The sequence below is a fragment of the Bufo bufo genome, chromosome 7 (assembly GCF_905171765.1).
Source record: "Bufo bufo chromosome 7, aBufBuf1.1, whole genome shotgun sequence".
Classification (NCBI taxonomy): Eukaryota; Metazoa; Chordata; class Amphibia; order Anura; family Bufonidae; genus Bufo; species Bufo bufo.
The window spans coordinates 205435311-205453688 of record NC_053395.1 but is presented as its reverse complement, the minus strand read 5'-3'; the positions used below and the strand labels follow the sequence as shown (position 1 = coordinate 205453688).

At 36.6% G+C, this 18378-nt stretch overlaps 1 protein-coding gene across 10 annotated transcripts in view; it reads right to left on the bottom strand.

The window, feature by feature from the left end:
• NEB (nebulin) overlaps positions 1–18378 on the bottom strand; it is a 169316-nt gene that overhangs the window by 21741 nt on the left and 129197 nt on the right. For 5 of the 10 annotated variants that reach the window (XM_040441352.1, XM_040441354.1, XM_040441357.1 and 2 more), the window contains 12 exons: positions 17496–17600; positions 13492–13596; positions 11207–11317; positions 10673–10783; positions 9524–9637; positions 9304–9408; positions 8557–8661; positions 7189–7293; positions 6605–6697; positions 3807–3899; positions 620–712; positions 157–249 (listed from right to left, as the gene is read on the bottom strand). In XM_040441352.1, coding sequence (XP_040297286.1) covers positions 157–249; positions 620–712; positions 3807–3899; positions 6605–6697; positions 7189–7293; positions 8557–8661; positions 9304–9408; positions 9524–9637; positions 10673–10783; positions 11207–11317; positions 13492–13596; positions 17496–17600 — 1233 coding nt within the window. The remainder of the gene's footprint in view (positions 1–156; positions 250–619; positions 713–3806; positions 3900–6604; positions 6698–7188; positions 7294–8556; positions 8662–9303; positions 9409–9523; positions 9638–10672; positions 10784–11206; positions 11318–13491; positions 13597–17495; positions 17601–18378) is intronic. The other 5 variants (XM_040441355.1, XM_040441359.1, XM_040441358.1 and 2 more) reach the window with 2 other exon arrangements.

Sequence of the window (18378 nt, the reverse complement as noted above, 5' to 3'; positions counted from 1 at the left end):
AAGGAAAAAGGTAACTCAAAAAGTAATAGGGAGGTGACTAGGAATTTTACGAAGGAAGATGTGTGATTTTTGATGAAGATTATTGACAAGCATCGTCCATGAGGTTATTACATTTCAGGATTTTTTTTTAAATGGTGTTAATGGGTTTATAAATACCGAGCTTATGTTTTCTTGGTTGCGTTTTACTCGCTCCATCTCAGGAGTCACAGGGACTGGGGTTGACATTCCCAGGTTTTCTTTGTACATAACCTGAAGGTACAAGATGGTACCCCAAAATTATTATAAATCATGAGGCAAAAATTAAAGGAATGTTTTTTTTTCTCTTTGTTGACTTGAGTTACAAGGTTGTCAGGGTGGATAATCAGTAATTAATTAGTATGATAATTCCATTCTGGTATAATAAGTTGCATTATTTTAATACTGTATTATTGCTTTAATTTTTAAAAAGTATTAATAAAAATTACTCTATAGTTTGAGTGTAAAAGTTAACAGACACTCGAAAATCAATGTCAGTTTAATCACTCAAAAAAAGTAAATGTCCAGTATTGGTTATAATGTCATTGGTTTAGAAAGTTTTTGTTAGGTGGGGGTTTAAACCAAATCCCATGTAGGATAGTACCATGCTAATGTTTTCCTGGTTGCGTCTGGCGCGCTTGATCTCAGGAGTCATAGCAGTGGGGGTTCCTTGCCCCAAGCTTTCCTTGTACATAACCTAGAGACACAACAGAGCAGCCAAGATAGTATTAATAACTAAATCCAATATTTACTAAATTAAGCAAAAATTCTACAAAAAGGCCGATTTCATAAAAGTTTTTTTTTTTTTTCAGTTATAATGTACAAAAAAATTTGAATGAAATTTAGAAATTATAATTTTTGGCTGGTATGATAAATATATTGTTTGCATAGTAATCCTGAAGTATTTTTCTCTGTCTCCTTGTTTTTTACAACTTAAAGCGGTATTCCCAGCTTAGTCTTTCATGGCGTGTCCACAGGATGCAGGACCCACACTTATCGTCAGAACAGAAGCCCAGTGGCAGTGGCCACCAGCTGCCGCATCCAGGCAGAGAATGAGTGGAGAGGTGGCTGCACATGTTCCAATCTCTTTCTATTCACTTCTATGGGAATCACGGAAAGGTGGACAGTATCTAGTTTTTAAACACAATGCCCAAAACTTTTTTGAAAAAAAATAACTGAAAGGATTTTAAAGCCTGTAATTGTGTAAGCTGTCTGAAATTCATATACCCTGCCATCCACCTCTCTCTGCTTAAACCTTGAAGAACTCCCTCCTTAAACTGAACCTCCATACCATAATGTCTCCCCAACTGCCGAAAGTACCCAGTCATCATATCTCCAATGATTTCTGCTTGTTTCATCCGATGGAAAACTTTGCCAAAAAAACAACTGTATTAATCCTGGATGAAGTATGCAAATTGGCTTCTTGAAGTCAATAGGGCAGCGGTCTTGATGCTCCAAGTCATACTAGGTGCATCCCCGTCCTGCCTCTTTTCCCCGATTGATGGCTCTGCAGGTGCCGACTCCTGAGAGTGAGCCTCTGAAGCCAAGAACACTAAAGATCAACTCACCGCACAGACCCTGAAAATGAAACAGAACCGTGCATGTGTGGGATCTCAGGCGCATCACATCTGAAGAAAAAAAGTACTGAGCCATCCATATGGTTAGAGACAGGACTAGGCGTGGTTAGCCTGTCTTGGAATGTCAAGACCGCTGTCCCCTTTGCCAAAGTTTTCCATCGGATGAAAGAGACAAAGACATCATTGCAGACATGATGACTATAGCTGTGAGGTATGATGAAAGATAATAAAAAATATACAAATGTATATATTTTTCTAATTTTTAGATTAAGTGTCACTTTTATGAATTCGGACCATGACAAATACCTACATAAGCTTATATAACTTGAGAAAATAGGCGTGGAATGTCTGTTTTGTGGGATATATAACATCCTATAATACGTGTAAGATAATGGAAACAAGGCGGCACTGCCTTCACTGGTATAGCCTTTGGTAATGCAAAACCGCTACTGTGGTTAGGTATACTCCGCTACCTGGTGCTCAGCGACATAGAGGTTAGATCAATAGTTCATGATGTGGAGAGAAACAATAAAGAAGATCGCGGCACTCACCGGAGTTGAAATAATGTTGCTGCTTTATTGAAAAACTTATTTGAAAGATAGTGCATGGAGGATCCTGGGGCGGACACACTATAGCAAGCGGCGACGTCCGTTTCGCGCGCGGGATCGATCCGTCGCCGCTTGCTACAGTGTGTCCGCCCCAGGATCCTCCATGCACTATCTTTCAAAGAAGTTTTTCAATAAAGCAGCAACATTATTTCAACTCCGGTGAGTGCCGCGATCTTCTTTATTGTTTCTCATGATATATAACATCCTAGTTCCAAAAATTCTTGTCAATTAGAGTGACAACTAATGTAAAACTCAAACGGGTTTAAACCAAGTTAAGAAAAAGTCTTTAAAAATATTAGATTTGAACTGGTGCATTTGTAGTTGGTTCAATATCCCAACCTCAAGAGAGTATTGAATTTGGAAATGTGGAGCTGTTGCACTAATTTGAGCAACTCAGGGGAGTATCCTAATCTGGCCCCACCCCTGAGCTGTCAACATTGCCCACATAACACCAAGCTCTCTCCTGTCGAGCTGCAGAACATAGTAATACTGGATGCTTTAAACACTTTCAACTACAATGTATTGATTACAACATTGAAGTGTAACCTGATATTCTGATAAGGTAGATTGATATGACATTATAATATGTAATAGTAAATACTTTAACAAGGCAAATTGCACTGATGATTACACTGCTCATTTACTCCTTTTACCATTATGATCTATCTATCTATCTATCTATCTATCTGTCTATCATCTATCTATCTATCTATCTATCTATCATCTATCTATCATCCATCTATCTATCTATCTATCTGTCTATCATCTATCTGTCTATCTATCTATCATCTATCTATCATCCATCTATCTATCTATCTGTCTATCATCTATCTATCTTAAATGTATTCTATGTATCTAGCTATCCAAATTCTATCATGTTTCTTTCTCTATTTCTCTCTCTATTTTTCTTTCTCTCTTTACCGTATCTCTTTCTCTCTCAATCTCTCTATCTCACTCTCTATTTCTCTCTCTCAATTGCTCTATTTGTTTCTCTCTATTTCTCTCTATTTTCTCTCTCTCTCTAGTTTTCTATCTCTTTCTCTCTCTGTTTCTCACTTTCTTATCTCTCTTTCTCTTTCGATCTGAATCTCTATATTTCTCTTTTGCTTTCAATCTCTCCATCTCTCTTTCTCTCTCTATTTCTCTCTCAATCTCTTAATTTATATATTTCTCAGTCTCTCTTTCTCTCTGTTTCTGTCTTTCTCTCTCTCTCTCTTTCTATTTCTTTCCACATACGCCCTGTAACTGGTCATTTAATGCTATAACATGTTACTTAAAGACATTTCTAAACAATAGTAAGGTATTAATGTCTTCAGTTATATAGTATGGTTAGGCAGCATACCGTATTACATTACAGTAGAAATGAGGAAGAAATGGAGTTAGTTATGTAATTAATATACTGTTAAAATCAGGAAGAAGTAATAATCTGTTTGCTAATTTGCACTCTGAACACACAAGGGCAGATATTTCTATCATGTGGATTAATAATGAGGAATATGAGGGATGCTGACATTAGGAAGGAATAGAAGGGCCATTTAGTAAAGGGAGAAGAGAGACATGGTCAAACACAATGACTGAGGAGGAAAAACATAATATCAGCCACTACCGAGCTGATGTTCTTCTGTGTCTCCTTCACTCGTTTGACTTCTGGCAGATCAGCAACTGGTGTTCCTTGCCCAATAGTTTCCTTGTATTTAATCTATAAGATTACACATAATGGAGAGACAAAAAAAACGATGGACATTTAGCACATTGGACAGTTCCATACATGACGGCATGTATGATTGTACACAGATGTCATACAGATAGACAATGGAAATTAAATATCCTTCGAGAACCATGACATTGCTGTCTACTATGTACTAATATACATAATACTGGTGTCTACCATGTGCTAAGACATGTCAAAGGAGCCTTTAAGGTTGAGGTACCTCACTTGGAGTCATGGAAGACTATGAGAGGTTTCTATAATTCAGAATTAGATTTCGTTAGGGAAAGTCATCTTTCCATAAAAAAACAGCATTGAGATTTTCTGCTCTCGAAGAATTCAATTATAGGAAAATTCCTAAAGAGCATTTCCAAAATAATGAATTTATGGATAGGTGCAATCAACTTCTATGTGTAAATATACACACAAAAAACTCAATCCTTATGATAGTAAACCTCTCTTCTGAATCCTTCCAGGCTGTCCGCAAACCTTCAATAGCTCGTTCGTCTGACAGATATTCCTCCTCACCTCCCCATACACGGGTACAATCAATTTGTTTGCGCGTGCATGTGTTTTGAATGGGGAGAGAGGAATAAGCTGCTGCCAGACACTTCTGCTGATGGCTTATTTTTATTCTGAACAAAGGATTGGGCATGTTGAAACTTAACATGCCGATCCTTTTTCTCCTGACATCCGCTGAACAACCATCTACTACACTTTACATGGCTGGCCCATGCCAAGATAATTGACGGTTTGTCCGTCCTTGGTTTTAAGTCTATACCCAAGCTTTGTTCCCTTCACTTCAATGTGGGGGAAGGGATGTGACAACCAGTGCGCATATTTATAATACAGAGCTGTGGTTGTCACCATTTCCTGACTAAGGTTGTCCCACAAAAAGCAATATCAACGAATAACGCCAAAATAACTATTAACTAAGTGTAATACGGCTTACAGTGTTACTTCTAATATTATAGTTATGGTTATGTTATATATAGTAATAATACAATTATGATCATGTGATATATAGTTATAACATAATTCTGTTAATGTTATATAAGCATTAAGTACAATTATGAACATGCCATATGGAGTTATAGTGATGGTAATGTTATACAGTATATAGTTACAGTACAATTATGACCCTGCTATATGAAGTATAGTGATAGAACCGTTATGTATTTACCGGTATATATATATATATATAAAATATAGTGATGGTAATGATAAATAGATAATTATCATATAATTATGGTAACATAATATAGTAGTTATATATTTATGGTAATGTTATATATATATATATATATATATATATATATATATATAGTGCAATTATGATAATTTATGGTAATGTTATATATATTACAATTATTTTGTTATATATAGATATAATATAGTTATTGTAATGCTATATATAGTTATAGCACATTGATGATCATGTTATATATAGTTAGAATATGGTTATAGTAATGTTATTAATATAGAAGTAATATAGTTATGGTAATGATATATATATATATATATATATATTACAATTATGATCACGTTAGGCTAGTTTCAAACTAGCGTTAAAATCTTCCAGCAGGCTGTGCCAGAGTTCATTGTATCCGACATAGCTCAAAAAAGGCGGAGCACTGCCGGTGTTCTGCCACTTTTCTATACCCGGACAAAAGTCGATATCCCCGGAAGTGATGTAGCTGCACCGGAAGTCACGTGGACGCGTTGGAATCAGCTGGAGGAGGGGGTGTGCGCGCTGCGCAAGCGCATTTGACTAAAGTATAGTAATCTGGCAGAACGCCGCAAGCCCGTAATCTACATTAATTTGTACCCTCGCGGGCTCGGCCTCGCTGCGCTCGGTATTTGCTAAAACGGACTCTATGCCGCCATTGATAGTAAAGAAAGAGATTGATGGTAAAGAAAGAGATGGATAGTAAAGAAATGGAGGGCTGGGAAAATGCAGGGGCGTTCTGCCAGATTAAAATACTTTAGCCGAATGCGCTTGTGCAGCGTGCACACCCCCTCCTCCAGCTGATTCCAACGTGTCCACGTGACTTCCGGTGCAGCTACATCACTTCCGGGTATAGACTTTTGTCCGGGTATAGAAAAGTGGCAGAACACCGGGACCCATTGACTATAATAGGACCCATCAGGGAAATGGCCTAATTTTTGCATTAGTTCCAGGCATTAGCAGGACAAAAAAAAGTGCTTACAGCGGTTTTTGTCCAACCAAATGCCGACAATAGGCCGGATCCCCACTGGGTCCCATCATAGCCAATGGGCTCCGGCATTAAAGGAGGTATTTGGATTTGCTGGAACAGGCTACTGGAAGATTTTAATGCTAGTGTGAAACTATCCTTACATTTACAGTTATAATATAGGTATGGTAATGTTATATATAGTCATAGTACAATCATGATCATGTTACATACAGTTAATGTGATGGTAATGTTATATGTAGTTTTAGTTTTTTGGAAAACACATTTTATCACTTATTATTATTATTATTATTATTAGCAAGATTTTTTATGTTTCATTTACAACTAATGAGATGCTTAGAAAAAGTTAAAATAACCAAGTGACAACTCTTGCAGCAAGCTCTTATCGGGTCATATGAAGGATGAAGAATTTTAATGTTATCATGGCAAGTCAGCTATGAGGCTTTTTATAATTTATTTGTGAATTTAATCATTTTGTACCGTGCTAATGGCATCCTGTGTTCTCTTAATTCTGTCCATCTCTGGGGTGTGCCCAACAGATGTTCCCGTTCCAATTTCTTCTTTATACAGAATCTTAATAGTCAGAATCGAGATGACAGGTTAACAAACACTACAAAACCTTTTCTTTTTTTTGCACTTCTGCCTTGTACAGGTCGTTGGTAGCAATCTTTAGAATTTGGAAATTGTAAATTTAGAAATTTCTGTAAATTGGTCAGCTAATCAGTTAATCAGGAATTCCATCTAGAAGATCTGAAATCTGGAAGAGTCTTTGTAATTTTTTTCCTTTTTTTTTACATGACAGTATATCTACTTAAAACAGATGAATTACAAAGACAAGACAATAGACAAAAAAACATAAAAGTGGGACAAAGACAATTTTGATCAGACCCCACAAATATAATAAACTGGATCTATCTAATTCATTGGCAGGAGCCGATGAGATCAGTGGCCGTTATCTTGTTAGCTTCCTCTGTGTAGGACTAGGTTATACTATTTGTCTCGTACAATATTATGAGATTATTTGTGTTAGAATTTTTTGGAAAAGGAATTGTAAAATAATATACCGAGCTGAAATTCTTTTGGTTTTCTTTAACACGCAGAATTTCTGGCGTGTCTTTAACCACTGTGACTTTTCCTTTACTTTGTTTAAGGTCATCTTGATACTGTAGCTATAAGAAAAGAGTAGACATCATATTAAAGATTCTAGGAAAAGAATAAGAAATTCTATTAGGGAAATCAGTCAACTGGCTAATTCATGATGATCAAGATCAAAATCAGGACGTAGATACAGACTTTACAGATAATTCAACAAAATATCGACATTGCATTATGCATTATAATGCAATATATGACACCAATATGATTTTAAGCCTGAACTAAATAAAATGAACATAAATGTGTCACATGACTGAAGACAAGTAGTCAGCATTTACCACATTTCGAGAAGATAGAGGGGAGACTTTTTGGAAAAATTTCGATTTTTGTATTACAGTATATGCAACCGTTGGTGATATATGTAAAACCAGTGATAATGAGATCGATGGTGGTGATTCATTCACCAACGTCATTTTCATAGTAAAGACTATACAATGAAATTAATGTACTAATTATTAGCTATAGGTAACATATATATTTATTTAAATGGGTTGTCCACTTTGGGCAATCCTTTTTTGTTAGAAGGGTTCCCAATGGCAAAGATGTCTAGCAACTGGTAACCCCAGTGATCAGCTGTGATCTATAGAGTAAACTGACAGCAGGTGTTAATTTCCTCTACAGCGCCACCACAGGGGAAAAAAAGAGTTACATGGTGTCGATTAAAATCAATGGTCTGCCCATGTAATGCACAGATAGGTTGGATTTTCCAGAGACATTGTCTGTGTTGTCCAGTTAGTTGATGGAGGCCAGAGAGACCCTCTGCTCTTCTCAATAGGGTATTTGACAATGGGCAGATGTGTACATAGAGTTGGAACCCCAGAGCAGAATTCAAACTAGGGCCCTAGCTCTAGTACAGGTTCACACCATTGCATACCTAGATCAAGGGTATAAAGAGCCCAACGCTTATTTCCTACTCGGCTCACATTCCTTATATCACAGCAGGGTAGCACTCTTGTGGAGGAGTGCAATTCCTAGTTTCCTACCACAAAATACTTATCCAGCAAACCTAAGGTGGGAGTTCTCTGTTCTCAATGAGCCCCATGTCGGCTGCACGTTCCACCTCCTATAGTATGTACATGCTTGACAATGGATTCTCTAAATCACACAACTTTATCTTATCCATCTTCTGGTCTCTTCCCATACTTGAAGGGCTCCAGGGATTGTCCTATTGTGAGTTCTGTCCTGTGAAATGCTGAGTTGCCTTTTCTATAGTTTTTGTTTTTTGGTAACTACAGTAGATGTAATTGAAAGAAACAGACTATCATTAGTAGACTTACAATACTGAAGTTCTTCTGGTTTTCACGGACTCTCTGCATTTCTGGGGTGTCAAATACAGATACATAATAAGACATATTTCTTTCTGCTTCCTCTTTGTATTTTTTCTGTTGGATGTGAAGAATAAGCAATTAAGTAAAAAAATAAATAAAAAATGTACATTTCCAAACGAAAGTTTCATGTCCTGTAACACATTTCAGTATACAGAAATCTGTATTAGTCTAAGATAAAAAAATAAATAAAGAGAAAGTGTAATGTAATGTCATAAAAAGAACATTTTCACACATGACTCTCATTCTGCTTATGTTAGTATTGTATTTTGTAAGGCTTCATACACTCTGCAAAATTTGTGACAAACAAAGTTGTTAGGGGTCAATATTAGAGACTTTTGTGTGTCTTCATATGACGCTGAATTCTCCCCTAGATTCAATGTTTTTAGAGAAGAATATGGCATGTAATGGAACTTTTGAAATTTTTTGATATCTTGGATTCCATATAAGAAAATACTCTGTACTCTTCTGTATGAAATAGAGGCTTACAAAAGGTACATTACTGGCCTATACTGGCCTGCGTACCATATGAAGGATTTCCCTTCATTGACAAATGTTTGTAGCCCATCGTCAAAACAGGTCACTTCTCCAACAACCTCAACCTTAGCCCAACCACTTGACTCTGCACAGCAGCAAAGTTTTACTTTCTCTAAAACATCCGAAAGAAGCTTTTTAATGAAGAATGAAGCATGTGATCACCTGGCTAGAAAGGTTCTTGACTTGTTGAGCATGGATAATTTCTGGTGTGTCCACCACAGATGTGTAATTGGCCTTATCCATTTCAGCAGAATGCTTGTATTTCACCTACAGAAGGATAGAAACAATTACAATTTTTCTTGTTTCACTGCATTCAGACAAGGCTTGACCTTACTAGTCTTATACATTATATGAAATGTGGTTTGAACAAACAATCAAGTACCTGGCTTGTGATATCAGTTGCATTCTTTGCCCTCATAAAGTCTGGAGTTTCCATGGACAAGGCTGATATACCCCTTCCTTTGATCTCCAATTCCAACGTCTTTCTATATTCTTTCTGTTAGGTAAAAGTTAAAATAAAAATGGTATGCGTTTTTTAAGGTTAGCAGAGAAGTGGTATAAATAAGTCCTGGTGCCAAAAATTGGTATACAGACAGACGATGGTGTAAAATAGCAAAATAAGCACTGTGTTGAATTGCTTGCCGTTCCAGCACTGCCATTCCGGTCCTCCCTGCCAATCTCTGCTTACAGGACTCCACTACAGACATCATGTCAACAATACATGACTTCTGCAGCCAATCACTGACCTCAATGTTGAGTTCAGTGATTGGCTGAGGAGGTCACATCTTGTTGATATGACTTCAGCATTGCAGCCATATAAACTAAACCAGTGGGGAGGACCAGAATGTCGGCACTGGATCGGTGGGCAATTCAACAAGTAATGCTTATTTTACACTGTCCCCTGCCTGTGCCCCAATTTTTGTCTCCGACAAGAGAGAATCGATTCTAAACGGAATTTTGTGTGACTTGGGAGAAAGTGAGACAAGAGAGTGAGGGAGAAGGACATGTAGAGGGCGAGAGAGCTTTTCAGGCAATTGGACCCCAATTCAAGTTTAAGAAATTTACTTATCTCTAAATATATTCATAAAATATATCCAATGTCTTTCCCACCTTGAAAGGGGCAATGCAATCAAATATGGTCTTCCAGCAATACATAGATATAAGCGAGAAGTTCACACTGGTGGAGTGTTATAAGCTCAGACCACCACTGATTTCCACATTGATCGGCTTGTGAAACTATACAGAGCTACTGTACATTTTTGCCACTGATCAAAGGTAATGTAAGAAAATCATCGTAGATTTCAATGGCCCTTAATTTTGAACAGTTATTGCAGTCTCAAAAAGGTGGCGAAGGGGTTTGGTTCCTGTATAGTCTAGCAAAAATGCAGTAGTCTCAGCTTACTGACCAATATGGTCATCACTCATGAAGTCTCTATGAGATCAGTGTTCAGGTCCAAAAAGTTTTTGTTGTTTCTCTCTAAATCCATATAAACTAACCTAAATGAAGAAAATGACCAAACCAAGTAAATACCTCATTTAATATTTGAGTTGCGTTCTTGGCTCTTAATAGCTCAGGGGTCTCTTCCAACTCAGTGAGGCCCCGTCCTTTGATAGTATCATCCAGGTCTTTCCTGTACTCTTTCTAAAGGATCATCAAATTAAAAAAAAAATGAATTATTCATTCACATCGAAAATTTCCGAAAAAAGTCCCAATAATACAAACAAACAAACACAACAACAACACTGAACAATTCTACACATAACGGCATAAAAATACACGTTTACTATTTGGTTACTCCTAATGGCCAGTGCAGTATAAGACATTATTTGTTTCATTGAAATATGCAAGTTATTTAATAAATGCCAAGATTTAGTGGAAACAGAAGCAATGTTTGGAGTGAAATTGTTATATAAATGATAGCACAAATACAGTGATTAGATAAAACAGACATACAACACACAGTAATACTGTACAGAAGACGAGAACACAAAGAAATGGGATGTAGCGGTGATTAGTGGAATTATTCTGATTGGTTGTAGAGGGGAGAGATGGAGCAGATGCTACCTCGTTCCCTATTTTTGTGGCATGTCTGACATGTAACAATGACAGCGTAACCTCCAAACCAGTAAGGTTTTTGCCCTTAATATATTCTTCCAAGTCTTTCTTATATTCTTTCTGATGAAGGCAGGAAGAGAAAAATGATACAGAGTAGAATACTAATTACTTTCATTTCTATACTTCTAACCATAGCCTTCGCTTTGTTAAATGGAAAAGTTAAAAGTTTTTTTTCCCGGCACTTAGACATTGATGAGCTCTTCTCCAGATTAGTCATCAATATCAGATCGGTAGGGGTCCGCCACTCGGTACCACCACCGATCTACTGTTCGAGGCAGCTGCTTGTGCTGGAAAGTATACATTGGACAGAGCTAGAAGCAGAAGGCTTTGTTCACTGTACAGGTTCCTGCACCGTGGCTCGGTGATTGTGCTTGGTATCAGATCTGATATTGACGACCTAGGTCATCGGTATCTAAGTACCGGAAAACCCCTTTAACCTTTTATGAAAATCAGTTATGTTGTATAATGTATTGATTAAAATTATTAGCCTATAGAAAACAAGGGGGAAATGCTCCTTAATTTTTATTGCAACTTAGCAGATTTGTACCTGTGAAACCGGCTGACCTGTTACATGTGCACTTGGCAGCTGAAGGCATCTGTGTTGGTCCCATGTTCATATGTGCCCGCATTGCTGAGGAGCCACGGGGGCATTGCCGTTACACCTAGAGTATCTACTGGATCTGCAACTGTCGAGCCCTCTGTATGATCACTTTTACACTGGTCCTGTCAATCAAAGTGAAGAGGATGTGGCAGTTGCAGAGAGAGCAAAGCCCCTCGGTGTAATGGCAGCGCCCCCATTGCCCCTGGAGGCTCATTTGCATATATTAAAACAATTGTTCTTAGCAATGCGGGCACATATGAACATGGGACCAACACAGACGCCAGTGTCATAGGTACAGATCTGCTGACAGATGCCCTTTAAAATTTGCCTATTAACTTGCAGTACCATTTTTGAACAGTGGGGGAGTCAGTCTACGGTAGAACTCTCTGTGCCACCAGCTTTACAGATAAGACATTGATGAGTTCATCTTAAATTAAACACTCACTGAAAAAAGCAGGTACATTGTACAGAGACATTTACAGTATATTTTATTAAGGAACTACTATCCCTATAAAGAGTTTTTGCTTTTGAACACTTTTACAATGCTCATAAAACGTTGAGTGACTTTGTAAGTTCATTGTTCTACTTATCGTGTACTGACTCTATGTTATGGTCATGTAATATAATCCAGAGTTGCATTCACAAATCTGAAGGCTTTTCAGCTGAAATCTCCAGTACTTAGTGGCTCAAGTTTGCACAGATGATTTCTATTCAGACAGGTGTCATTTTCCCACCGGACATTGTACAGGAATTTCATATATGAAAAGCTAACAGGAACTTATGTAGGCGGTTAGGGGATTGTCTGTCAACAAGCATGTTGACAGAGAGCAATAACAATAAAAACAGAATTGTGAGCACAGCTCTGGAGTAAGATACAAAGTACAATATAACTCAGCATTGGTATGAGATATGTAAATAAGTAAAGTTACTCAACTTATTATGTAGATTGTGTTTCTATATATTCTCTTTATAATGTTCAGTTGTGAACATAAAAATCAAATACTAATAACGTGGCTATTTTTGTCAGAGTATGAGGAACTACATAGACTACACTGAATAATATCCGATGGACCAGTACGGTTATATTTCTTATACATGTATATTTCAGCATGTATAAGTTTTCCATTTAACAAAAACATTAACAACTTTAAGTTTCTAGGCTTAAAGGACTAACATATCAGTTGATGTACAGCGACAGCATAAATGAACATGGATCCAACTGTGCTTTTAACGAGTTCCAAATATATAGGTATTAGGTATATATTTGAGAGAAGTCGAATGCAATAGTAAACAAAAGACATCTGAAACTAAAAACCAAAAGGACGCCTGCATAAAAAAAACTGACAAAAATATTCGGAAATATTATCAGATTTGTGTTACCCAAAAGTTTATCTGCAGTAACATCTACAATTGTAAGATAATAAAATATTAAAACATTTAAAACCTAAAATAAAAAAGTAGAAAAAGTGATTTCTGTTTAACATATTGACATTTTAAAATGATTAATTTTACTAAATTAAAATTTGCTAACAAAAATGAAAGGATGCTCCTAGCTTTGGTTTATGACCTTGTAAATGTGATAAATACGAAAGTCTGTACTATGGTCTATGTGAAGTGTACTTATAACACTTACCTCGCTTTGCATGTGCTGTGACTCTTTAGCGGTGACATAAGTTGGGGTCTCAAAGTCCAGCATAGCTTTACCTTTTTCTTTTTCATACTGCTCTTTATATTTGACCTAATTTTAGGAAAAATTTAAAAAAGACGATAAGCTCAGTTGACCGATTGTCGCAAAGCACAGATATTTTATACATAGTAAGGAAAAAAAATGAAAAATGATGAAAATAATCCATAGATTGCTTTTCATGACCCTAACATGTACCCAGTTTTCTTCACTAGTCAGTTTTAATTATTTCATGATGATTTTTAGTGTTTGTGCCCAGTTTTTTATGCATTAAACATTGACAATCAGTACTGTCTATTTACAGAAAATTACCTATTGTTTTAATCACGTTTTTATGTTAACCCTTTAAGGACCCTAAGATTTAACTTTTTTGCGTTTTGGTTTTTCACTCCCCGCCTTCAAATAGTCCTAACTTTTTTATTTTTCCATTCACATAGCCTTGTCAGGGCTTATTTTGTTGCGGGACAAGTTGTACTTTCTAATGGCACCATTTACGGTTGCATACCATGTTGTAGGAAGTGGAAAGAAAAATTCCAAATGGGGTAGAATTGGGAAAAAACGCTATTCTAATAAAGGTTTTTTAAATTTTTTTACACTGTACACTATACAGTAAAATTGACCTGTTATCTTCATTCTCCAGGTCAGTACGGTTACAACGATACCACACTTGTATAATTTTTCTTGCGTTTTAATACTGAATATTTTTTTTTAAACCTTTGAGGAAAAATAAAAAATGTATAACCATATACTGACCCCTATAACTTTTTTGTAGTTATGTTTAGAGGGCTGTGTGAGGGCTCATTTTTTGCGGGACTATCTGTTCTTTTCAGTGATACCAATTTGAAGTGTGTGCGAATTTTTGATCACTTTTTATTTAAAAAAATTATTGGGTAGTTGAAGTGCCCAAAAATGGCAAATTAGCTGTTTTTTCCCCCCCCCTGTTACGCCATTTTTCGTATGCCATTAATATTGTTATATTTTAATTGTATGGGCATTTTTGCACACGGCGATGCCCATGATGTTTATTTTTTTTATTTGTTAAGTATTTTTATTTTAAGGAAAGGCGGGTGATTTGAACTTTTAGTTTTTTTTTTTTTTCTTTACTTTTTAATTTTTTTTAAGTCACCTTGGGTGACAATAACTGGCAATTATTAGATTGCCCATTGTGTTCATTGATAGCTATATAGCCATCATTGAACACTTAATTTTCAATATAATAATACAATGCTTCCACCTAGTGGCCTGTATTGGTATATTCCTGAAATATACTCTGAAGCCTGCTTGAGGCTTCGGTCTATTTCAGCCATGTAACAGGTTCCCCGATCTCAGCCGGGAACGCTTCCGGATTGATCAGATGCCGTGGTCACATTTGACCACAGCATCTGAAGGGGAAAATGTATGCGATCAGCCTTATTTAAAATAGCAGAAACCCAGCGGCTATGGCGCCCACTGCATGTGCCAGCGGACGCCATGTTTAGGGACTGAACTTCCGCCGTACATATACAGCGGAGGTCCTTAAAGGGGTTGTCCAAGTTATATTTATTGATGACCTATCCTCAGGATAGGTCATCAATATCAGATCAGCTGGGGTCCGACATCCGGCACCCCCGCTGATCAGCTGTTTGAAGAGAAGGCGCGCACCATGCCAGCGCCGCCTCCTCTTCACTGTTTACCTTCCCGCCGTTACATCTGCAGCGGTGAGCAGGTGTAGCTACACCTAACCGTCCCATTAATTTCAATGGGACGAATCTTTCCCATATACTTGTATAGGAGCGATCCGTCCCATTGAAATAAATGGGACAGTTAGGTGTAATTACACCTGCTCACCGCTGCAGAGGCGACAGCGAGAAGGTAACAGTGAAGAGGAGGCACCTTCTCTTCAAACAGCTGATCGACGGGGGTGCCGGTTGTGACCTGAGGATAGGTCATCAATAAATATACCTTGAACAACCCCTTTAAGGGGTTAAACTTTTCTTTTTTTTTTTGGTTGGTGTTGTTTAATTTTTGGTCTCTCTATATTATAAAATCTATATAATCCTGCAATTTTTGCACTGGCCATTAGGCCTAATAATAGGTCATGGCTTTCTGTGCTGTAGAGGTAACTTTTCAGTAGTCATCTCATTATCATTATAGGCAGGATTACAAAGAACACCTCTGTATATAAACAGGATCCACCATTCACAATAGGTGATATAACTTCTTTTCGGCTTCCTCCTGACCTCTGCACAGGTCACAGAGCATGCCCAGAAAACTTTTCCATAGAAGTCAATGAGGCCCGCTACAGTCTATGGTGTCTTATGGTGGCTGCTCTCAAAGAACGGGGGGGGGGGGGGGGGGGGGGGGTTTTGACTATAGTTGAGCGAACCCGAACTGCAAAGTTCAGGTTCGTACCGAAATTACCTGGACCCGAACCCAGACTTTTTCACTGAACTTCGGGTTCGGTGTTCAGGTGATTTTTATTATTTTCTGTTATAAAATGGTTATAACGGAAAATAATAGCAGTCTTAAAACAGAATGCTAAATAAAATGTCTACTGAGGGGTTAAAAATAAAGCTCACCTCATCCACTTCTATTTATCCACTCCTATCTTTATTCAGCAGGACCTGCGCTCACCATTCTGTTTTAAGAATGCTATTATTTTCCGTTATAACCATGTTATAACAGAAAATAAAGTGAAGTTCAGGTCCCCATTGACTTAAATGGGGTCCATTTTTGGGGTCAAGTTCGGGTCCCGAACTTTGACCTGAAGTTTGGCCGAACCCGAACCTCCACGGGTTCGCTCAACCCTAGTCTTGACATATTTTAGGCCTAGTGGCCAGTGAAAACTGCATGATTTTAGAATTTGTATTTAAATGTAGATAATGGTATGCAAAAAGAAAAGAAAATCAGCAATTCTAAAAACTTGATTTGAACAGCAAGTCATTTTTTACGTAAGTAATTTACAATCTCACTGTTTTCAATTATCAAAAAAAAGTACTAATTTTCAAGACTGGAGCAAAATCTGTCAGAGATTTTTCATTCTGGAACATGCTGGGCAGCAGATAAGCTGATAATAGTTATTTCACAGGAGCTTAATGTATGAAGACTGAACAGGTTTCATCTTGGTAAAAAATAAAAATATATTTTACATTCTACTCTTCTACTAAACTGACAAAAATTGAAAAAGGAAGGACATTAGTATTTATCTCTAGAAATACATTTTAAATGTTATAGACGGGCGGCTCCTGTTGGTGAAAATGGTGTTTACAAATTTCATAAAAAGACCTTTGCATACCAAAAATTTGCTAATTAGTTGTTTTCTGTTTGAAAAGGTATAATTTTTATTAGGAATGCCATTTTAGAAATTAAAATAAAGGATGGAATACAATATAGTTTTTTTTTTACTTTACAGCTAAATTACTTTTTAGCTGTAAAAAAAAAAATACTAAAATAAAAAAGTTATTTTTTAAAATTGTGCCCCATTTCCCTTACAGTCAGCCTCTCTGTGAGAAGTCCGGCTGCATTAATATCCACAGCTTACTGCTTTTGCGGGTACATGGTCTCGACTCTCCATTAAAACTGCAGACTCAGCAAAGATGTCCAGAGTCATGAAGAGGCCACCGAGTCATCTACATGGCAATCTTTCTATCAAAGCTTGCCCCTCGCTCTGTAATTGTCACATCTTCTAACAGTAGATATGGCTGATGGCAGGTGAGGGGTGGAACTGAGCACGTGTGACCACTTCAGTGAGGTGGACAGAGAAGTAAGGAAAGAAACAAACAGCAGGTGGTGCTATACAGATACTGTTTCTTACATAACTCCATGGCCACACTAAATGTTTAATTGCAATTCACATCTACTGTAGGTGCTGGTTTGAAAAATTTTGAATATTTTTTGTGAGATAACCCCTTCAAATTCGCACAGTACATCATAGAATTTACACACAGCATTAGGAAGTCGAATGTAAAACTTACTATGCTCTGCAGATCTGTTGCTTCCTTTACATGAACTTGTTCAAGTGTATCAGGCACCATTTGGTAGTGACCCTTACTCTTCTGATATTCCTTCTTGTACCGGTACTGAAGGGAAGTGTCAAAAACTGCCTTAATCATAGCCTAACACATTATCTGGCTGCTACTGGATCCAATACTTATTTTACAGAATGTGAAGTTCCAGATTAAATTGAAAAAAATCTGACTTAATAATTTTGTGAAATAATCGAAGTAATACCAATGATCTATATTTATACAACTCCAATTTATTCAAAAGTGCTTAATATTATTATAGTAATATATATATATATATATATAAAAATCCATATTCTAGGATTCATTGAAATAATATTAATAGAAATAATGGGACTCTAGTGCTTTAGTTATTCTTAAATTGTATATATATATCATTTGAATCCTGCTAAAATCAGATATAAGATAAAATATTAATATATTTTATACTTTATATATCAATTATGTTATTTTTTAAATGTTATATTTTTTTTACCAAGAAAACAAATTAAGCTTTATTAAAAACAGCCAAACTGCTGCTAAACTACTGAATTATTAGAAAAGTAAGCGGTTACAGTTTTTTTTAATTGATGACAAATAATAATTACTATATTATTGTGTATAATTGTTGTTACATTAAAAATATTAAATATTATTCAGCATAGTTAATATGGACAAATAAAAGAATGAAAAGACTATATGAATTAGCTATTAGTTAAGCTCCTTATTTTGTCACTTTATAAATATCCACCCTTAAAAGGCATCTGTCAGCAGTTTTGTACCTATGACACTGGATGACCTGTTACATGTGCTCTTGGCAGCTGAAGGCATCTGTGCTGGTCCCATGTTCATA